We start from the raw sequence: 24,505 nt of genomic DNA on the forward strand, positions 1-24,505 counted from the left end.
ATGTTAAAAAATGGGTGGTTACATTGTATATGTGAAATTTATTAGTTGTGCACTATGGGTATCAAAAAGGGTGCACAAATATACTCCAAAAATGTTAAAAAATGGGTGGTTACATTGTATATGTGAAATTTATTAATGGGCTTAAATTTTTTTCTTTTGATTTCTTTAAAGTTAGTAATGAAAGGTGGGTTGTGGGATATTTCTAGAGTAAAAAAAATAAAAAGTTGAAAAAGTTAGGGGTTGGGTTGTGCAATGAGTGAAGAATATTGGAACATGGGCACTAACTCTCTGCTTTTCTCCTAGCATAGCCATTTTCTCTTTCTTTCAAAAAATAAAGATAAATATCATTTAACTCTCATAAAAATAAAATAAAAAATATTTGCTCTTTTTCTTAAAAATCAAGATAAATACGAAGTGACAACCCAACTCCCATCTAAAGATTCGAGTGTTGGTGACGAAGTGACAACCTAAGCAATCATCAAAATAATAAAAATGAAAAAGAAAAAGAAAAATCATTTTTAAAAACAATACTTTTGCACTACTTTTTTTGCTTTAAATGCTTTTAGATCTTCAAAAAGAAAAATGTGTTTTCACCACTTTATTGTTTGTTTTTCTTACACAAATTAGAAAGCTCATTGCCATTATAGAGTTACGACTATCAACCTAAAAATGTGAAAACTAATGAATAAATGGTGTCAATTCATTCCACATTGTTTGGAACAAATTTGCATAGCCAGAAATAAGAGGCACATAGTGGAGGGTGTAAATCACTTCTCAATTGATAAAAATAAGATAATACTTGAGTAATGTACCTATTTGATGGCTATATTGACTTTTTTCTATGAAATGCATTTTTCTAAACTAACGGTTACATTTTGGTTAAAAATAGAATTGTGGAGAAAACATATTGATCAAGATGAAATTATGTATATTTAATTTAATTTTCATTTAGTTTTGAGTCTATTTTTTGGAAATGTCTTAATATACTTTATAGATTATGATGTAATTTTGTATAGTATTAGGTTTATTTTTTATCCTTGCATATTATTACACATTTCATCCTATTTTATTCATATTTACATGTGTGTGTGTGTGCGCGCGCGCGCGCGCGCGTAACAAAATCAATCCTACTTGTGAATCTAACCCTCAAAATTTGAAAAATCATTCAAATTCTAAAATTCTTTCCTTTCTCACTAGCCATTATGAACCAATTAAACATATGTTTGTATGATTTGCTACTATAATATAGTAGATTTAATATAATTCTCTACAAATCAAAATGATGATAAATACCATCAAACGAATATTGAAAAAGGGTAATTTATTTATAATATTCTTTGATATCCAAATTGTTAGGCTTGCCTAGATCAATTGCAACATAAACCAACAAAAAATGATGTCACCCATGAATCATGAAGACGTGAAACAACAAATCATACTTGAAGCAAATGATGCTAAAGCAAAGTGAAAACTATGATAACAAAACACTCTTATCCTCAATTTGAATTATCATAACTAAGATCCAAATTAATGAAAGAGAGATTACAAATATCTAAAAATATGTCAAAGTATATAATTTAATTATTGTTGATACTATTTCTCAATTTCAAATGTGTAATTCATATTTCTATTGGTTCTCATATAATGAAGTTTGTCTCATAATAGACTAAACGAATTGCATTGGAATTGAAGAAAAGACGTTGAAGCAATCCAAAAAGATTGTGATATCTTCAAATAAGTACATTGAAGTGTTTATCCTTAAAATTTTGTAATTTTCAAAAAATGGTGTATGTATGACCTTCATAAAACACATACAACCAAAATACAGACAACATAACTGCCATATGTTTTTCAACTCCTTTGATATTACTAATATATTTTGTAGATTAAATTATTCACTAATCCTTTGTCTATTATAATAATACATGTTTTCTTTTTTAATATTTTATGCTCTGTGTAATTTTTATTGAGAATCTTATGAGTCCTAACTTATTTAACCTTTTTTTAGTGAATAAATGTGAATACAAACAAATAGAAAAATATTTCTCCAAATTTTTATAACTATAATTTAGAAATCCTTGATGAAGCATTAAATTTTAAAGTCAAAACCATTAAATCAAATCATTTGGATACATTTCTTTTCTCATGTCTTGCTCTCATCTTCTTGATGATGGATCATGGAGTTTTATTCAAAACATCGAGAAAATAAACTCGCACAGTGGATACCAAAAGCTATGCACAATAACAAAACATTTTATCAAATGATTAATAGATTCTAATATTTATACTCCCAATAGCTTGATCTATAAGAATCTATCAATCATTTGTACACAATATATCTATTATAAACTTACACAGTGGATACCAAAAGCCATGCACAATAACAAAACATTTTATTGAATGATTAATAGGTTTAAATTTGTCCTCCCAATAGCTTGATCTAAAGGAGATCAAGGAATCTGTCAACAACCATTTGATAACATATTTACATGATTTTAATCAAATTAAATTTCATGTATTTAACCAAATACAAATATTAATGAACACTTCAAAATATTAGTACAAATACTTTTCAAAACCACACGAAAAATAACTTTTAAATATTATCACTAACATATTTTTTAACTAATACTTTTTATAATCACACAAAAGTAACTTTTAATACATATTCATCAATTAATCCGCTTCCCCAATGATTGAATATAACAAAACCATGATGAAAATAAACCACACACAAATAACTTCTTCATCAATTGATTCCCTTCCCTAACAAGGATAGTAAAATCATGATGAAAACAAAACACACACAAAGTAGCTTCTAATACATGTTTCATCAATTGATCCTCTTCCTAATGATAGAGGGTAGTAAAACCATGATGAAAATAAGCTACATAGACAACACACTTTCTGCAGAAACAACTAAGGCGAATGCCACGTATTACCAATTACAGAGTTCAGGATGCCATGCTTTATAACGCATGGCCTCTTCAAATATTTGTTAATACTGGGACACCACCACCAAATCTGCAATTTATTCTCAAGAGCATAATATAGTAATAATAATAACTAAGTAGACAGACCAGTCGCTTAGTCGCCAAGCTCACCTATAATGGCAGGAGGCTATTAACCAGAGCAATTTACCACTTATGGGCAAAGACGCCATTTTTTCTCAGAGCGTTCAGCAGATGGAGACAGGCAGCGTCATCGTCATCATCGTCATGACTGCATTCCACAAAAAGCTCATCGACGAGGCAAATTGCTCCGCTGTCCAGCAGTTCCCTGGCGTATGGAAACCCTAATTTCACGACAACAAAATCCTTCTCGCTCATATTCCTTTTCATCCATCCTCCAATTTCACTCTGGTTTAGTGACACTTCTTCCAGTCCGCTGAGTTTGAGAGCGGAAACAGAAGCAGGGGCTGTATTGTCCACGCTTACCGCATAGATTTTGAATGACATGTTTTGCTTCGGATAAGCCCTCAGGAACCACTCGCCTGTACTGCGCTGAGAGTCATTTACCCCAATTTCAACATAAACATGGCGGTTTAAGGTGCTAATGTCCAGAATACTCGGCAAATAAATGGCTTTATGGCGGTTTTCTGTTAATGGCTCCGCGAATTCGACTAAGCTCCTGTTGAGCTTCAGAGGAGAGCAGTGGTGGATGGGGTTGGGTGCCAAGGGAAGCTTGCGTAGCGCGATTACTGAAGAATTCCCTGCCACGGTCACATGAACGACATCGGAGTTTCTGAAGAGGGCTGCTGTAGGAGCCAGAGAATGCAGAGGGTTTGAACTTAGTGCCCCCCGCCTGCGACAGACCACAATAATGGCGACGCCGTTAGGTTTCAGAGTGCGTTCGATCTCGACGGCGAACAGAGCAGGCGCCCGGGCTCGATCCACGGACGCGGATAATACAAAATCGAAGGAATTGTCTGCAAAGGGGAGCCTTTTGAGTTTGCCTTTGCACGATCCGCGATCGATTCCCGTGGCGTCGGGTACTCCATTTTCTCTCAACGCCAACACGGCGTGGGCAGCGTGACAGCCGACACAGAGGCCTTTCAGGCCAGGCCGCAGGAGGCCTTGCTTCAACAGGTCGCTGTAAATGCCTGAGTAGAACTTTACTGTTGGCCTCAGCGCCCAGATCTTCGTCGGGGTAGGGGATTCGATACCTAGACCTCCAGGACGGTAGAAGGGTTCGGAGCCGGCTGTGAGGTCACATGGACCTTCGTCCTGGACAATGTAAAGAATTGGCATCAAGGCCAGAATCATTGAAAAGCAAATGCTGCGGAACATCAGCCGCTTGCCCAGGGAGCCATACATGAGCTCCAGCTTCGTCAGTTTTACATCCATTGAGCTCAAACGAAAAGAGAATCGCCAAACAGTTTCAAACTAAAGGAACAGCCCTAGCGTTAGGAAACCCTATGCAGGCCTCAATAGGCCAGGGGTTTGTGTTTTGCAGGATTAGATCAAGCAAAGGAAAGAGATTTACCAGCAAGCAGATTCGAAGTCTAGATCTACCGTGTGCAAAATCTAGCAGCGGTATGGTTTCCACCCACCATGAGCCTAAATGTTTTCTTCATTGCAAACAACAGCTTCACTACATGCTTTGGCATCGTTTCTGGTTGATTTCCTATCATTTTGAATCCTGCATATTCTGATCTTGGGCACTTCATGAAATTATTTCCATTCTAAAGTAGCCATTTTGGCCTCCAAAACGCCCTTCCTTCAAACCGACTGCATTCACAAACCTATTTCTATTCAGCGCAACATATCTCAAAGCTTATTATGTAGACCAGGCTTCTTGATGGCATCTAACAGCATTAATTGTTCCATTGGCTAAGAAATCATGGTGGGTCCCAAATTTCTGGACGTGTACTCTGCAGATTTCATCCGGAGAATTTGGAATACATTCCAGATGGCGTGGAGTACATGCGATGCATTGTAAGTTGATTAAATTACTACATTAATTTGTTAATTTGTTTCTTTTCGAATACCATTAGATTGAATAATTGTACGTTGCTCTATTATTGTGTCAGAGAACTGCAGGCGATTGTCAAATAAATGTGAGAACTGCCACGACATGTACATTCCACGGTAAGAATTAGTATAAGCATCCGTTGGGTTTTGCAATTTATCCATGGAATCGCTTAAACCTTTTCACATTTTCTCAGATTTTTTAGTAAAAGTATTTCTTCCATTACATCACTTGGAATGAGCGAAGAAAAGGAGTGCAGAAAGGCCAAAAAGAAGGAAGGCCATTGCTGAATGAATGGTGTCGATTCATTCCACATTGTTCAAACAAATTTAAGGTGCAGAGAAATGTCAATCACTTATTGACAAATGAAATCAGAAGTATTGGCACCTACCGCACTTCAAAAATATTTTAAATTTTTTTAAATGCTCAGTTGACATACAAAGCATGAAAATGGCCTATAATTTTCTTAGATGAGATTATAATATTCCTACCATTCAAAATTTTCTTTTCCTAAAGACCTTTTTTCTCGTACAAATAGTAACTTCAACTCATCTTTAATAATTATAATTATAATAGTTTATATTGTTTTTCTTTAAACAAGATTTTTAAGGTAAGAGAAAGGATAACATGAAAGACTTTCTGACATATCTTTTAGTAAGTTTATATTGATATTGAAAACTAACTACAAGTCTATCTCTAATTTGGAATTCTCCTTGCAACAAAAAGGTTGGGAAATAGTTTGCTCAAACAATATTCCTCTCCGTATGGATTATATATGATGGTGTTGGAATACAATGAACCCAAGAACACTGAGGGGGCGGGGGGGAGAGGTGGGGTGGGTGAATCAATGTTCTACTGGTAACACAAGATTTTAACCTTTTATAACATACACATATAAAATCATGTCTGCATTGTAGTGATGGAGGGAATAGCGTTTGCAGTGGGAAATTTGAAATTGAGAAATGGAGGGAACAGCAATGTTGGTTCCTCTGGTTCTGACTCCACTGCAACTCAAGGACAAGCATCTGATGATGAGGATGGAAGGCAGGATGGGGACCTACGAACACGAGACCCTCCTCTCGATCCCGAACACTTAAAAGATTCTCAAGATTCAAGCCCTGAGGTGGTGAAGATCGACTCAGAAAATATCAAGGAGAGGCGAATACCTAAACCCTGAAATAGTCTCTTCGCAAGACAAGCATCTGGTAAACCGACTGGTAAATCATCTTTCCCCTTTGTGAAGGATATATCAGATAATAAAACAGGTAAACTTGCAATTGAGATTCCTGATTTGGTTATAGATCATAGTATCTCTTTAATGACTCTTTCTCTAGTGGAGGAATTTGTTGGACCTCGACCTAATATTGAGGATGTTAGGTCCTTTGTTAAGAGAAAATGGAGAATGAAAGGACAGGTTGAAGTCTCTGCCCTGCCTAGAGGCTTTTTTGTGTTCTCTTTTTCATGTGGGGAAGATTTGGAAGTGGTGTTAAGTGGTGGCCCCTGGATCTTTGGTAAATCCTCTCTTTCTGTTAGAAAATGGTCCCCTAATATGGAACTCAATGACTCTTTCTTTGAATCTGCTCCGATGTGGGTTAGGTTGCCTGGGCTGCCATTGGAATACTGGGTGGAGGATGTTTTCTCAGGAATTGCTAACTCCTTTGGGGAGCTTGTTGTGATAGACGCCATGACAGCAGCTTGCAAGAGATTGGTGTATGTGCGCATCTGCGTCAACATATCCCAGAATATGGATCTCCCAAGTACTATTGACATAAACTCCAAACTTGGGTTATGGGAACAAGCCATTGAATTTGAATCTCTCCCTTTTGTGTGCTTCTCTTGCAGAAAAGCAGGTCACTGGGCTAAGGCTTGCCCCAACAACCCTAAAAGACTTGTGATGAAAGAAAAAAACATTCACAAACCGGTTTGGAAAGAAAAAAATAACAACAAAGACTACAACAAGTTAGAAGAAAAAAGTGGAAACTTGGTAAACATACCAGAACACCTGAAAGCAGATACCACTGACCCTCCTAAAGACCCCCCTTGAAGGGGAACAAAAAGAATGAAACCAAGGAGTTTGAGATCAAAATAGGCAATACCTTTGAGGCTCTACAGTCACAGGCGAAGGAGAATGAAATCAGCGAAGAGACACTTAAAGATGGTGAGATTGAGGATATCACTGACTTTCATCCTGAGGATCTTCATGAACCCATATCAAAGAAAAATGAACCCTATTTAGAGGAAGAATTTCAAGAACAGGAAATAAAAATGGGAAGGAGTAACAAGTTTGGGTCGCCTCAAGCAAACTTAAATGCCTTATTCCAGAATATAGAAGTCGATATGACCACTTCATCCCAGAAAAGAGAAGATCTATGGAGCAACATGCAAGATGAATCTAGAGCAGAACAACAAGAAGAAAACACAACAGGAAGTGGAAAGAAAATTAAAACCAAGAAGGCAGGAGGTCCTAATGGAGTAAAAACCAAAACCAGATCTAAGGCTGATTTTGGGGCCTCAAGATCCCCACTGGGACACAAAACTATGAAATGGCATAGGGACTAGGAGATTAAGCAAAACACAGCTGATGGAAGGCAGCAAACTATCAAGGAGTCCTGCCCTCGGGCTTCCAAATGAAAGTAATATCTTGGAACATCAGAGGCCTAAATGGTCTCAATAAACAGGATATATTAAGGAACCTTATTCGAGATCAAAATCTAGATATTATCTTGGTTCAGGAAACCAAAATGAGTAAAGAGAAAGTGGAGAAATTAAAGTTTTTCAAAAATGGAGGGGTCTGTGGCAGTAGCTCAAATGGAGCCGCAGGAGGGGTTGCTATATTCTGGAATAAAAGCACTACCTCTGGAGATATGATTGATGTGGATGGCAATATTCTATCCCTAAAAGCTAAAAGCATCTTTGATGGTCAGGAATTTGTTATCACTAATATATATGCCCCTAACTCCAAATCTGCTAGAAGTAAATTCTGGAATAAAGTTCAGCATAAAAGGAAAAAATTCCCTCTACACAGCTGGATTGTGATGGGAGATTTCAATACTCCTTTGCAAGACATAGAAAAATTTGGAGGTAGTCAAGCTCAACCAGATAGCAGATCTGACCTGATGGACTTTATTAATGACAATGCTCTCATTGATTTGGATCTCAACGGGGCCTCCTACACTTGGTCTAACCGAAGAGATGGTGAAGATCTCATCCAGGTAAGACTTGATAGATCCCTTCTCTCTAATGATTGGATTCTTTCTCATAGATGCTCCCTTTTTGTTATTAATAAAATTGGGTCAGATCATTATCCCATTTCTTTTGTTGTTGAGAACTCTAAGAATAATCAGAGATTCCCTTTTTGCTTCGAAAAGATGTGGACATCCCACCCTAATCCTGAAAAATCTATTGTTGACTGGTGGAATCTTGATGTTAATGGAACTGCCATGTATAAAGTTGTCAAAAAACTTAAAAACATCAAAACCAACATTAAGACCTGGAACAAGAAGGTCTTTGGTGATATCTTTGATTCAAAGAAAAAATTAAAGGAGGAATTGGACCAGATACAAAATTCAATCTTGAAAGAAGGCTACAAAAAGTATTCCAAAGCCATGGAAGATGAGGTCCTAGTCAACATCCACAACATTATTTCTAGGGAAGAAATCTATTGGAGGCAGAGATCTAGGGCTATATGGCTGAAGGCAGGGGACAGAAACACTAAATTTTTCCACATGACTTCTCTAAAACATAAGGCTGCAAATAGAATCACAAGACTGGCTGTTGAAAACAACACTCTGCTTAATAAGGATGAAATCAGGGATGAAGGTGTCAGATTCTTCAAGCAGCTCCTTTCTAGTAACAAGGACATTGATCAAACCCATCAACTCAATTTGGTTAATATTATTCCTAAGATCATTAACCCTATTTAGAATAAGGCCCTTACTGCCATCCCATCTGCTGGAGAAATCAAAAAAGTTGTCTTCTTGTTTCAAGGGGATAAAGTTCTGGGCCTTGACGGCTTCCCTATGTTCTTCTTCCAAGAATTCTGGCATATTGTGGGGGAGGACACAGTTAATGTGGTCAAAGAATTTTTTGGATCTAGAAGAATCCTTAAGGAACTTAATTCCACTTTTATAGCCTTAATCCCCAAAGTTGCTGGGGTGGAATCTATGGGAAAATTTAGGCCAATTAGCCTATGCAACTCTTTCTACAAAATTATATCCAAAGTTTTGACCACTAGAATTTTGGCAGTGCTTCCTGTCATCATATCTGAGGAGCAGAAAGGCTTTGTTCCTGGTAGGCAGATCCTAGACTCAATCATTCTTATTCATGAGAACATTCATTCCCTCAGTGCTGCTAAAAAAGAAGGTTTCTTGATAAAGTTGTATCTAGCAAAGGCTTACGATAGAGTTGAGTGAGATGTTCTCTTTAAAATCATGGGGGCTTTTGGTTTTGATGATAAGATTATCAAAATAATCAGAGAACTGATCACTACTCCTATGTTCTCTATTCTGGTTAATGGATCTCCAACAATTTTTTTTTAAACTTCAAGAGGGCTAAGACAAGGAGATCCCATATCTCCTATCCCTTTTACCATATTGGCTGAAAGTATGAGCAGATTGATTCATAAGTTGAAACAAAGCAAAACTATCAAAGGTCTTCAACCTTCCTCTGCTAATGTTTTTTGCACTCATCAACAGTTTGTTGATGATACTATCCTCATGGGATATTCTTCGGTCAAGGAGGTTGATGCCTTCAAAACAGCTCTTAACTCCTATGCCTTGGCAACTAGTCAACAAGTTAATTGGGACAAATCAGCTATGTACTTTCTCAATACTCTGGTCACAAGACAACATAAAATTGCTAACATTATTGGGTGCAAAGTGGAAATGCTCCCTTCCACCTATCTGGGCCTTCCTTTAGGGTTAGCTCCCCCAAATTCCTTCTAGAATATGCTCATTGATAAAATTAATAAAAGACTTGCTGGATGGAAAGGCTCAATGTTATCTCAGGCTGGGAAAATGCAGCTCCTTCAAGCTACTCTTCAAAATCTCCCTATTTATGCCCTCAGCCTGTTTGGTATTCCGGCTAAATTTGTTGAAGCTATGGAAAGAATCCAGAAGAGATTTTTATGGTCAGGAGTGGAAGAAAAAAAGAGAATACCTTTGATTGCCTGGGACAAAGTGTGTAGACCAAAGAACAAAGGAGGGCTAGGGATTAAAGTTATAAAAACCTTTAACAAAGCTCTTCTTGCTAAACAGTTATGGAGAGCCTTTGACACTAAGAAAGATTGGAATCAAATTTGGTTTGACAAATACATTCAGAATCATACTATCCAAGGGATCCTTAATCTGAAGATATCCCTGCTGGATCCTTCATCTGGAATAGTATTACCAAATCCATAAAAGTGGCAAAAGCTGGGGCTGGATGGGTCCTTGGAAAAGGTGACAGAACAAGGTTTTGGGAAGACCCCTGGATGAAGAATGAAGCCCTTTATGATCAAAACAACACTCAAATTATTGAGGAGTGTAAAAGGAGGTTTGGGCTTATGGTATGTGACTATTGGAAGGAGAATAAGTGGGTTAGACTTGATGACCTCCATTCTAGATTTTTCTCTCTCCAGAAGGAGTTGCTGTCCTTTTCCCCTAACAAAGGCCATGATGATGTTTTCCTCTGGAAAAGTGATCATAAAGGTGAATTTACGGTTGCTTCTGCCTATAAAAACACTTTCTCTCAAACCAACAATCCCATTTGGAGCAAAGTTTGGAACAACATTCTAATCCCTAAAGTCAACATTTTCTTTTGGCTTGCTTCTCATAATAGCACCCTTACGCTTGACAATTTAATCCGAAGGGGTTTCAAATTCCCTAATAGATGTGAGCTTTGCCAGAAGGAGGGGGAATCAGTTGATCACCTATTTTTACCACTGCTCCTTCACCTGGGATATTTGGTGTAAAATGTGGGAAAAATGGAAAATTAACTGGGTCATGAACAAGAGCATCAAGGATATCATCTAGCAATGGAATTTTCCAACCAAATGTCAAATCATCAAGAACCTGTGGTCTTTGACCCTCCCCATGATATGTTGGGGCATTTGGAAAGAAAGGAATAATAGGATATTTAGGAAAGTTAAGTGTAATACTCAGGTGGTCTTTGAAAAAATATGCAGGGCTATAAAGGAGAACATCAACATTCCTCACAAGAATAATTAGCAATGGTCTACTACAGATATGAATGATATGGAAAAAGACATGCTTACTGAATGGAACCTAATACATAAGGTCTACAGATCAGAAAATAAGAAGAAGAGAGATAACATTGTATGGAGGTTTCCTAATTATGACTGGATAAAGGTTAATTTTGATGGAGCGGCTAAAGGGAACCCTAGAAAGACTGGTGGAGGGGGCGTTATTAGAAATGCTCAAGGAATTTGCATTGTTGCTTTTGCTTCTCCTTTTGGAACCCAAAATAACCATGTGGCTGAAGCTCGGGCAATGCTAAAGAGCCTCCAGCTAGCTTAGGAATTCAAATTCAAAAAAATTTGGCTCGAAGGGGACTCTTCAAACATCATACAAGCCCTTAAAGATACTAGTTCCATTTCATGGAATGTTGCCAATTTAATTAAAAATGCTAAAGATATTCTAAATAACTACGTTAGCATTAGTATAACTTATACCTTTAGAAAGGGCAATAAGGTTGTGGATATCCTTGCCAATGAAGGGGTCAATTTGGAGAAGGATGTCAAATACATAGGAGAAACTCACATCAAATGGGAGATTAAGGAGCAATTATACTTTGATCACCTCAATGGATCAAGTTAATCTCATGATTTATTTTTGGGGAATGAGTACCAATGACAGATTTTGGGGGCGGATTAACTGTCAGATGATGAGTGTTTCTCAACATCATAACCAAGATCATATGTGTGTGAAAGATAATAGTAATAATAGCTGGGTTTGTGTGGACATGAGTAGCAATCTCAAAACTGCGAAAGAGTCTTTACACAGGGAAACCAGAAAAAACAAGTTTTCAAAGTTTTATCCATGGATTGAGAATTGCAGCAGAGGGTATCTTTACCTGGAAATCAGAATGGGCGGTAACCTAACAGGAATGAGCCTTCAGGTTGTGAGAATTGGAAGAGCGAAAGAAAGGTTTGGAGAAGGCTCCACAGACATGACTTCACTGATTATATGGAGAAGCTCCATGGTAGCAAAAACTCTGTGTCTTACGATTTCGCTAAAAGCTGGAGCAACAACAGGGCTACCCTGTTTGGGGAGATTTGGCAAATCGATGAAAATTTGATTGCGGAGGTCATGGGACTCAAGATGGAGGGGACTAAATTCTATAGGGATTGGAAGTATGCTGCTGAAGCTTTCAAAAATTTCCTGAAGACGGAGGACGAGAAGGGCAACCTTGCGAAGAAGGACAACATATCATACTACACCCCCCAACAGATAAAGCCTTTCTAGCAAAAAGTTCTTAGGGCTTTAATGGAATATTTGACTGTGGATGGCAGATTTACAAAAATTTATAACTATCATTTCGCTATCTTGAATCATTTCCGCCATGGGGCTAAAATATCCTTGCCCTTCTATTTAGCCTCCTCTCTAAACGAGAGCCTTGCCAACCATGCTAAAAACTCCTATCCTTTAGCGCACCAGGGACTCATTCTGCTTATTTATGAACATATTAAGGATAAGGCTAGGGCAACCAAGGATGATCCTTTGATCATCAATGCTCAGCTATCTGAGAAATGCAAAGACTCTGATTCGAATGGGGATCGGCCCAGCACCCCTACCCATAAAAAAAGGAAGGTTGAAACAGAGCATGAAGAAAAGGACGTGCATTGTGATGAAGAAGAGGGAAAGGATAAGGACACTGATACTGAAATGGAGCCTAACAAGGAGGAGAACTATGGTGAAGGGGAGGAAGGGGGAAATTCTGAGAATCTTCACTCCAACCCTAAGGGCTCGAAAAGTGAGAATGAGGCTCTGAATCCTAAGGAGGGTGACAACCCTAATGCTGAGGAGACTGAATAGACCAAGGACTCTACGGATACCATCCTGGACACCGTCCGCAACTACACCCTTGAATTCTTCAATTTTCAGAAGTGGGTTGTTGAAAACATCACCAACATGTAGGGTAAGCAAAGGGAGTTGGAAGATAAGATCAATAAGTTGATTAAGATGTCTGACTCTGGGAAATAGAATGAGGAGACGGAAAACAGTGAAGCGGAGGAGGAAATGGAAATGGAGGACTGGCTAGAGAAAGATCTAATAAAAGGCGACCTGAAACATTTGGAGGACGTTATTAAAACCATGAAAGAACAGGTGGAGGAGGACAAAGACAACGTCAACACCCGGATGGCTAGTAATGAGAAAGCATTGAAAAACCTTATGAACCACAGCCTCCAAGTCCTTAAAGTTTCTTCCCAGAATATGAATGCACTGGTGGATCATCTGGAAAAGAAAAACCAGGAGAAGAACCTGGTAATTATAGAAGATGCTCCAACTTCCAGCCTAACCCACCAGACCCCTAGGCGCAGAACCAAGCAGACTACTGCTGAGAAGGACACAAAAATGAAAGAGAGTCAAATTGTTCAGGAAAACACTGACTTGAGGGAAGTGGCCAAGGCAATGATGCTCTTGGTGCAGAATGTAGAGGAAACCATGAAGAGTTTTTAATTTTCTTGTAATGCTGGGTTTGGGGTCAATTTCTTGCTGGCTTCTTGCTGTCCTTTTCTCTGTTGCTGGTTTTTCTGCTAGTCTTTTTTAGTTGTTTTGTTTGGTTTCCTTCTTGAATATCTTTTGAATGTAATTGGGTTTCGGGTCCCTTAAAACCTGTTTTTACTTAATAAAAAACATACACATATAAACCGGTAAATAAAGAAACATATAACATGAACCAAATAAACCAGCCACATGAATGAACACCATAACACACAGAATTTGTACGTGGAAAAACCACGGTAGGATTTGTGATCCACAATATCAATTCACTGGCCATATGAAAGATATTACATAGCATGGGGGCCTGCACATGCAGAAAGGCACACTACTCAACACAAAAGAGTCTCACTGACTATAAGCTTCTGCTGAAATAAAACAGTACTAATGAACTCACAAAATGCATATGTAATGCCAAAAAGAGTTCCGGTTAAAGCTCTATTCTGTACCGGTTCATAAACCCTGAACCTTCTACCGATATCTCCTTCCCTCCAAGAATGCCTTACAAAACATCTACAAATCATTGCATGATATAACATTCGCATACAAATGATCTACATACATATCCTTTGCATAAACCCATAATCCTATCTCTTATAATGACCTAACAAACTGACCTATATACCCTTTACAAACAATATGCCTTATGTTGACTTACAATACAAAAGATATACAATGCCTGACTTATACAATAATTATAAAATGATTTTACAAATAAAACTTTCTTGATGTCGGCTTCCCTGAAGTGCTGGTGCCGGTGTTGATTTCTCCAATGTCGGTGTCTGTCGGTGAATGCTTCCAAATGTCGGTATATGACTTCTATGGAATCTTGTTGCCATATAGAATCTTGTTGCCATCAATGACAACATATGAATCCAATGAGTGTCAATTGCCAACAAATGGTATATTAATTGATCGAAACTTGGTAGACCATAAGGCAATTGGGTGTTGAAGTTTCTATAAGTCATTTTGGTGTCTCTATACATACTAGTTATCCATCCTTACATACATAATGGTTGATTATATGTGAGTTAAAGAAGAAGTTGGCTCATCCCATGATTCTTTTGACTCATCTTGCTAGTTTGTTTCTCTAAGATTCATGGAGTTGGTGCCTTTAACTGGTCCAATTTTTGGGATGTGCCCAATAGGCTCATAAGCAACACAACCAAAATCCCCAAGGAAACTATAGATGCTACTCCTTTACCCATCTTGTAGGATAAGAAGCCACTAGCCTAGATGGATTTTTCACATGTCATCATTTTACACTAACATTTAGTTTCACATACAAATATTTCAAAAATAGATTTTGAATCAAACCTTGGATCTATATAAGCAAAATTAAAACATAAAATTGATCCTCATGGACATATATGTCTGGATCCTCATGGAGATATACATTAAATCCACTAGCATTCTACTTCTATGATTATCAACATAAAATTGACACCAACCATGATACATTTTCTGAAAGAAATCCATAAATTGGAGTGTAGGAAATGGAGCCTTATCATTCACAGCCATTGGTCTGTTATCCTTGCCTCTTTTCCTGAAATAAGCTACCTCTCGCAATCCAAAACTCTCTACCATCCTTTCATAATCCACCGGATATCCTTCCCTGTCAATCTTGGTAATTTCTTGCCTGTTCAGGCCAAAGCATTCTCCAATGCATGATCTTGTGATGACCAAAATAGGGTTTCCGTCAATTCCCCTGATTGTTGTGGTTTCTTTTTTATAATTACGAGCCAAGACCTCAATAAGTTCTACATCTATAAACATATTTGGCACTATGACCTTCACTAAGTCAAGATTCTAGGGGTTGGAGCGAGGCACTTTCTCATCTCTATTATTGTAAAAATACAGAAAATGGATCTACCAGTATGAGGAATGTCAACATCTCTACATTCTCCACAGGCATCCTGAAACATTATTTTAGTTATGGTATCTACAGGCCCTGGTAATGCATCTAGAAGGGCATTCTGTAAAGGGACCTTGGGTTGTTCATTTTTTCCTACATCCTCCTTCTTCTTCCTAGGTATTTTTATTTTAAATGCAATTTGAGCAGTGGAGAAGAAGATGGACTTACTTGTTCAGCTATGTCTGCAGTGCCCAACTCCCTGCGACTTCTTACACCAGCTCGACTCTCACTTCCGCACTTCTTCGATGCTCAATTTGCACTTCTAATGTGATTTAAATCGAATGTTAGCTCCTTTAATTCAAGTTCGCAACATTTAATTATTTTTGGGCCTCCACATGTGTGCATTGTCTGCTTAAATACTATTGACGCCATTTCACAAACCCACTTTATTCATCCTTGTGAAATGGCGACCTTTTCGCCAATTTGCAAGTGGTAGTTGATACCCTTCGGGAAATAGAACTGAGTTCGCTATTTTGCAATCGTCACTTTTGTCTTTCGCGAAATGGTGATCTCTTTATTATCTTGCAAACCTCACTTTGTATATCATGAATTGGTGATGTCTTCGCTATTTCGTAATCCTCACTTTTATATTTCGTGAAATGGCTTGGCTATTTCACGCCCTTCATTTTTAGACTCTGCGAAATAGTGAAAGGTTTGCCATTTCACATCCCTTTTTTTTACTCTTGTGAAACAATGAATAGCATATAGACATGGGTCCTCATTGATAGCACATGCTATCTTAAAACTTGTTCTGAAGGCTTATGAGGTATGGATCATGTAAAAATATATAAGTATAAGAACAAACCCATGGGATGGTTTTTGGGATTATTAGGATAAATATGCTTCACAACATTCACATTCCAATAGGTGGGAATAGACATTTTATCCAGGGTACTATTGTGAATTTTTTTATAAGAAAACTTTTGTAGCTTCAACCTTTGTTAGGGTTACAATGAGGGTTAGGGTTTATATCATGGTCAAGGTTAGGATTAGGGTCGGGGTTACAATGAGGGGTAGGGTTTATATCATGTTCAGGGTTAGCATTAGGGTTAGGGTTTGGTTTAGTGTTAAGATTTGAATATTTATAGTCATGGTTAGGGTTTAATGTCATGGTCAGAATTATGTACTTAGGGTTAGGGATAGAATTATGGTTAGGGTTAGGGTTTGGATTATAATTTTAATAGGTTTTGAGTTTACAGATAGGTTTTTTGTTAACATTAAGGGTAGGGTTGGAATTATTATTAGGGTTGGGGTCAGAATTATAATTAGGAGTAGGGTGAAGATTTAGATTTGCAAGGGCTAGGGTTATGGTCAAGGTTAGGAGTAAGGTTAAGATTACCACTAGGATTGTGATTTGGTTTAGGTTTATGATTGTGGTTGTCTCTTACAAAACCGTGTCATATGAATGAACCTATCAATCATATCAGTCCAACTTATCCATTCCTCAAAGCTATCCAAAATATTCATGAACCTCATACTTATCAAATGGGTTTCTCCCCTTTGATCCAATCCAATTTACTTCATGAGACTATCATTCATTCCGTATCACACCCTCCTCAAAATTGACTTGCATCTTGTTTTAAAAGAAATAAGTATCCCATTAGTAATATAAGTTGTCAAAAAATACATTTTCAAGGAAAAGAGTTAGGCCTCCATGAACAAGGAATATTAAAAATCTATATTGAACCACTAGGACCCCACATGACCCCTAATGACACCATATGACCCCTTAGCACACCATATGACCCTTTTGGACCATATGATGTCTTAAGGGGTTGTATGGTGGCCTAAGGGGTCATATGGTGTTCTAACACATGTGTGGCCCCATTAGGACCCCGCATGACCCCTAACGACACCATAAGACCCCTTAGCACACTATACAACCCCAAGTAGGACCATATGATATCCTAAGTTGTCATATGGTGTCCTGAGGGGAAAGATGAACCATTATTACAATATAAAAAGCAGTGCCAATACTGCTTAGAAAAATAAGTTTAGATCATCCCCTGAGAGTGAGCATCAGGTTCAAGGATGAAAATAATAAACCAGTATGCTCCCCCCTCTCCCTTATTCCATACTCCATCTCTCTCTCTCTCTCTCTCTCTCCCCCCACTCTTTCTAGTCTCTCCCTCCCCCCTCTATCTTCGTTCCTTTCCCCTCCTCTCTCTATTCCTCTCCCTCCCTCCCTTACCACATCTCTCTCTCTCTCTCTTTCCCTCCCTCCCTCTCTACTCTTTCTCTCTCCCTCCCCATCTATCTCCCTCCCTTTCCCATCCCCTCTCTCTCTAACGTAACCATAATTAACCCTAACTCTAACCATAATCCAAATACAAATCCTAACCTAAACCAAACATTACCTCAAACACTAACCCTATCCCTAATCATAATAAAAGAGAATTCCTAGGGCCACCCATTTGTTATAAATTGCTTATAGCACTAAAATGTCCCACTTGTGAAGCATGCATTGAAGATGATAATTCATATATGAAGAGCACATCTTGTTTAAACTATCCATTTAAAATAGACCTAAAATCATGAATTATTAAAAGCCTTCATGGCATAAGAAAAGAGTCAATCATATCATCATATCCTTATCTACCACCTAGATACTTTGCACCATCTACTCTTGTTGACTTGGCATATATTTACATATTTATATATGTAGTCACATAAATCTGTCCACTTAATTAAATGAATATTTACTATTTATTTGATTATTTAACCCTCAATAATCAGTTAATTATATTAATATTTAATTTATTTATTCTCAACCTCTTCTCCTATTAATTAAATAAATTATTCAATTTATTTAAATTAATTCATTAAACCAAACTCACAATCAATTAACTAAATAAAACATATTTATTTAATTTAACCCCCTTTCCTCATTTAAATAAATAATCAAATGTTTATTTAAATCTCTAAATTACCCCCCCACTTGCATTCTCCTACAAATGCAAGTTGCACCTATTTAGTTGAAATAAAGTAATTTTATTTTAATTAAAATCTTATTTTCCCTCACCCACCAAACCCACTTGCATTCTAAAACCATTTTAGATTCTTCTAAACCATTCCTAATTAGCCTAAACCCATCTCCTAATTATTTTCACGTTCCTAAGCAACTTGAAGTCACTTCTCAAAGCCTCAAAGTCTTTGAAATGCATTTAATGTTTTATGTATTCAACAAGTTAACCCCTAAAGTCTTTCAAACCACTAATGGCTCTTACATGACCATTTATGGCTCTTACATAACCATTAATGGTTAACTCAACTCACCTACATGATCAGAGACTTTCCCTCTAACTCAACCTCCATTTAACTCATGGGTCTCTTCAAGCATTCATTGGTTTGACCATGGTTATCCTCACTAACTCTTGCACAAGAGTTTATCCATTGGATAAATGCATTATTCATTGGATAATGGATTTATTTATTCAACTCAAGCCTAACCTTACCTCCCAAGTTAACCTTCATGTCATGTCAAGCATTTAATGCTTCTTCCCTCTCCTCTTAGGCCATCTTGTGTTGACATTTGTCATCCTGGGATTGGGTTGAAAACCCTCACATAGATCATAAACCCCTCAATCCTAGCCTTTGCTGAGATTACTCAATCTCAACCATCCATTTCTCTATTTTTCCTATAAATAGAGCCCATTCCTTCATAATCCAGATCCAAAAATCTTGTATGCATCTAAGTTATAATGAATTTGAGAGAGCATTTTAGAGTAAAATCATAATCCACATTGTCTTTTGGTGAAAATTGATAATAGCTTAATTAACTCATTTTTCTCTCATTCCTAGCTAGCTTGCATTTGCTTATTTTCATAATCATCTTCAATCTTGAATCTCCATAAGACTTCCATAGTAGTGCAAAGCTGAGAGCTACACTCATGTGGAACTTGGAGAGGAGAGGAACAAGGGAGGAGCAGCTATGAGCATCTTGGTTAGCATTTGGAGGAGTGTAGTTTATCTCTTTTATATTTGCATGCTTTCTATTTCATGTTTAATAACTCTCTTGATATGCTTGCTTAGGATAGTCTTTTGTTGCTAACACTAATGTCTGAACTTGCTTCTTGTGTTGTTGTATTTCCATCACCATTCTAATTATTTTTACAGAGCATCATTTGGTGAACCCGACGTGAAATCGAACACGCAACCTTCTGATTGTTTTTGATAAAAACAACTAACATTTTGACTATTGAAATTGACACATAGGTCGTGCTTTAGCGCTTTTGAACACGCTTTAGTGCCTTTGAAAGGTGGTGCTTTAGCACTTTTGTTCACGTAATAGCGCTATTGTCTCTCAATTAGTGCTATTGTTTCCATTTTAGCGCTATTGCTCTTAATATAGCGCTATTGTACTTAGTTTAGTGCTTTTGCACTCTCTGTTTGACATAATTTTATTTTGTTCGACAGATTCTCTTAGCGCCTTTGTCCATAGTTTAGCATAGTTGTCTTTCTTTTAGCACTTTTGTATGTCATATAGTGCCTTTATGTTAAATAGCACGTTTGTTTCACATAGAGTAGCATTATTGTAACATAGAGTTGTAAAAAAAAAATTATTGTAACCGAAAATCACAAAATTTAGGCTTGTAGAAGCCCACCAAAAATTCCTTTTTTACTAACTGTTTGGTTTTTATGCAGGTTTTTGACTAACTCCATTGCAGGATTTGAAGAGTTAGATTAGGAAGTTTTCATTCTTTTTTTTACTAACTTTGTTTTTAAAGTTGGGTTAAAAAGGATTCACTTTCTATTTTTGGTTAAAAATCAACTTCACATTTCCTTTTGGGTCATAAAATGAATCAATTTTTTTAGTTTGGGCTTTTAAAAGAACCTCACTTGGCAAAGTAAAAAGAACCACAAAAAACTCAAACCCAACAAATGTGTTTTTCTTGCAAGTTAGGAAACGATCTTTCATTTTGGGCTTAAAATAAGACAAATAAACTTTCATTTTCTAGCACAAGTCTAAAAATCACAATCAATTTTTAATTTGCAAGTTAAACAGAACCAACAAATTGTCAAAGTTTTATTTCCAAATTGATTTTACTTCAAGCAAACGTGCTTCATTTTGGTTGACCAGGATTTCAATTTCATAGATTAAACAACATTCTGCCTTGAAGTTAACAATAACACCATGTTTGTTGGAGCAACATCTCCAAATAGCTTTTAAATCACATTGCAATAAATCAGTTAAAAAGAACAAGTGTTTTCAGTGTTTGGCACACTTGTGCAAAAATCTGTAGAGTGGTCCTACTTCTAACACACACTATCCTCTCCCTTAGCTTTCGTGGTTCTAGGTGTAAGAGAAAAGTGTTAGTAACGCTCAAAATTTTATATTTTTAAGAGAGTCCTGCCAAGAGAGACATCACTCTTGAGAATGACCTCGCACAGTAAATCCTTCGAGCCGCTATAGAAATCAAGTGTGAGTGAAAGTTGTAGCTTTGGGTATAGATGTTCCTACAATGTAACTTTCCGAAAGGACATATGGGCCCCACCATAAGTTACAAGGCTCTTAAGTGAGTCACTGCAAAATGAACTTATGTCCAAAAACACCGAACATTACTAGACACCTTTTATTATAGAAGCCCACCCGTTCTATTGATTGAGGATATTTGTGATAACTTCAGTGCAAGAGCATAGATGGTTTTGCTCCCAAGATACTCACCATACATATTTCCTTGAGTAGAAACAAGGCTTTTTGAAAGGCTACTTGTAGCTTGATGAAAGTGGTGACTCCCCCATTGTAGGGATCATCTATCTATTATGCTCATGCAAGACTTAGTATATCACATCCTTACCTACCACGATGGGATTCATAAGGTATGTAGTACCAAAGTCGAAGAAATATCAAGATGTGGGCTGAAATTATCGCAACTAGCCATTGACCTTAGGGATAAAGTGTGTTTGAAGTGTCTTTGTTTTGTGTCAGACTAGTAACAATTTGAGCCGACTTCTGGATTTTTGGAAAGAACATACAAAACATTTGAAAAGGGTCAATAAAAGTTCAAAGATTGGGTTGATTTAGACCCACACCTATTTGTGCCTTTTGAGGCAAAATTATTGTGTTTGTGTGCTTGATCTGTTTTCTTGTCAAAGAAATTCAAAACCAATTCAAACCAAGTATTCATCCAACACAATTTTCCATCAAACATTTTGACCAACAACCAAACATCAAACAAAGTACGACAAGATATCAAATTATATGACCAACATTCAGATCTTGAGAAAAAGGAACCTTTATCAACATATCAACTTAAAGAAAAAACCATTAAGTTCAAAGGCTCTTATCAACAGAAGGAAATTTTTCTATCTCAATAGACAAATTTTTATCTCACACAGAACTTACTTGTGTCATATGCGTTTGTATTTTCGAGGCAAATCCAACAAATTTGATAAAGAACCTTTGAAAAATAGAGCTTTTACTCAATATAGAGACTTGAGTTATCACAAAAACAAAGGAGGCAAAATCAATCCTACTTTCTTTCCAAACATCTGCATCACTTATAACATAGCTCAAGAAGAACCACCAACCCCTAAAAGAGAAGAGGAAGAAGAAGTCCCCTTTGTGACACAAAGTTTTTATTGAGGTCCATATTCCATCCAGTTTCACATTCATACATCATCAATCCATTCAACTCTCAAAACATAAAAAGGTCTTGTCCTAAGTTCTTTTTAGACATTGCTTAAATCAAAACCACACATCACTTTTAGAGTGACTCTACATCTAGGATAAATCATCCTAAGAGGCATTTTCTACAAAGGTTAAAACTAGCTTATGAGTGCATCCTATCATTGCTAGGTAGCTTGGTTTGTAACACATCTCAAACCTTGTTGTACCTTATCACATCCAAAATGTTGAAAATACAAGCACAATTCACAAAAGAACTTTGTTAACATCCCACCTTCAATGTTCGAGATCCATCTTCTAAACATTTCACAAAACACTTATCTCTCATCACAACATTTCATCACCATCCACCAAAACCTCAAAACTTTCAAACAAAATGGCTCACACCCGATCAAAAACTAGATGACTAGAGATTGAAGAGGAGGAAGAAAACCTCAATGATTTCGATGAGGTTGTTAGAGGAGGCACAAATGATGAAGATCCTAGCACTCCAACTCCCAAAGCTATAGAAATAGAACAACACAATCCCAGGTTCAATAGAATTTTTGACAAAATCCTTAGAAACAACACAAATGCTCATTTTCTGAGAGTTGCTCAAGAGGGTGCTAAACTGCCCTCTGACTTTGATACCGCACAGATACAACAACCATCAAAACAACATAGCCGTAACGATGGTGGAAGAGGTAGAGATTACTTCTGATATGACCTTAATCAAGGAAATCCCCCACCTCCTCCTTCTATCGAAATAGACATGTTGAGAATCTCGCTCAACAACTCAATAGTGGTGTGAAGACTATCCGATTTTCACTTAACGATATTTGTCCCTATCCCTTTGATAGGAACCTACATATGACACCTTTTCCGCAAGGGTTTGAAACACCTAAGTTTGAAAAGTACAGGGGCAAAGGAGACCCTCAAGATCATGTACGAGAATTTCACTTAGCTTGCCTAGAAGTTCCTTATGAAGACACCTATCTAATGTGCCTCTTTCCTCAGAGTTTGGGAGGCACAACCACGCAATGCTTTTCCTGATTACCAGGTGGCATTAGAACATTCAAGGAACTAGTCCAAAGTTCATCGCTCATTATTCACATAACATAGAACGAGATGTTACCATAACAGATCTATGTAACACCAAACAAAAATCAAGGGAGTTGTTTTCAGCTTTCCTCCAACAGTGGAGGCAACTGTCTAGCAAATGATCTCTTCATTTACCTGAACAAGAACTAGTGGAAATATTCATTTCCAACTTGAATGATGAGATGGAATTCCATTTAGACATGAAGGGCACAAAGTCCTTTTAAGACATGATCACATAAGGATTGACATGTGAAAGGGCCCTCATAAAAAAGGGACTCATCAAAATCTATAATGAGCCTAAAGATAGCCCTCGTCCACCTTTTAATAGTGATAAACCCAATTTCTAGAACAAGAACAAGAACATTGTCAATGATGGGGTAGTAGACGCAAGAACAAAAAACACTACACAACCCGTGGTCAGATTCGCGGGGCAAAATCCCCCTCCTAAAAACAACACCATCACTCATCCACAAAATCAAGGTCAAAATGTGCTACAAGAAGAACCAAGACAATGACAACAAAATTATAAACCAAAATGTACATACACACCCCTAGGGGAACCCATTGAAACAATATTATGCCAATTGGTCTCTTCTAAACTCGTGACCTTACCAAAAAAATCTAACTATGAACCTCAAATCAAACCTCCATGGTGGAGAGATAATGAACATTGTGAATCCCACCAAGGGAAAGGGCATAAAATAAGCAATTGCCATCGACTGAAAAATCTTGTTCAAGATCTCATTGATAAAGGAGAAATTAAAATAGAAGGACATGACCCTAAAACATCAAATGACAATCATCTAATGTTCAAAAATCCACTTCCATCACATGATCAAAGGGGTCCATCCACCTCCGGGTGAAACACATATACTACAACCAATTATACACAAGCTGCCTATAATTATACTATGAATCACCTCTATGACGTCGATGAACAAGTTGCAACCCTCACCATCAAAAATCCAAGTCCTGCATGAAATGTTGTTACGCGTCATAGCAAAATTACCATTCGAGCAACACCACAAGGAGCAACATCCCTGCCTAAGCAATATAATCTTGTAGAACAATTGGATAAAACACCCGCACTCATATCCATATTAGAGCTTTTGCACTTATCTCCTTCACACAAAACAATCTTGGATCAAGCTCTCCAAGAAGCGTCAGTCCCCGCCAACCTTAACATAGATC

General features: G+C 37.2%; 1 protein-coding gene across 1 annotated transcript; it reads right to left on the reverse strand.

Moving 5' to 3' along the window:
• Nucleotides 1–2,652: 2,652 nt before the first annotated feature.
• LOC131079532 (uncharacterized) lies at nucleotides 2,653–4,750 on the reverse strand. Its single transcript, XM_058017505.2, has one exon. The coding sequence runs from the start codon at nucleotides 4,344–4,346 to the stop codon at nucleotides 3,138–3,140; it is 1,209 nt and encodes a 402-aa protein (XP_057873488.2). The 5' UTR covers nucleotides 4,347–4,750; the 3' UTR covers nucleotides 2,653–3,137.
• Between the last annotated feature and the right edge of the window lie 19,755 nt (nucleotides 4,751–24,505).

Source organism: Cryptomeria japonica, chromosome 8 (assembly GCF_030272615.1).
Source record: "Cryptomeria japonica chromosome 8, Sugi_1.0, whole genome shotgun sequence".
Lineage (NCBI taxonomy): Eukaryota > Viridiplantae > Streptophyta > Pinopsida > Cupressales > Cupressaceae > Cryptomeria > Cryptomeria japonica.

Bases quoted from the DNA above. Each gene is read 5' to 3' on its own strand.
- LOC131079532 (XM_058017505.2), bottom strand. From the start codon at position 4,346: ATGGATGTAAAACTGACGAAGCTGGAGCTCATGTATGGCTCCCTGGGC.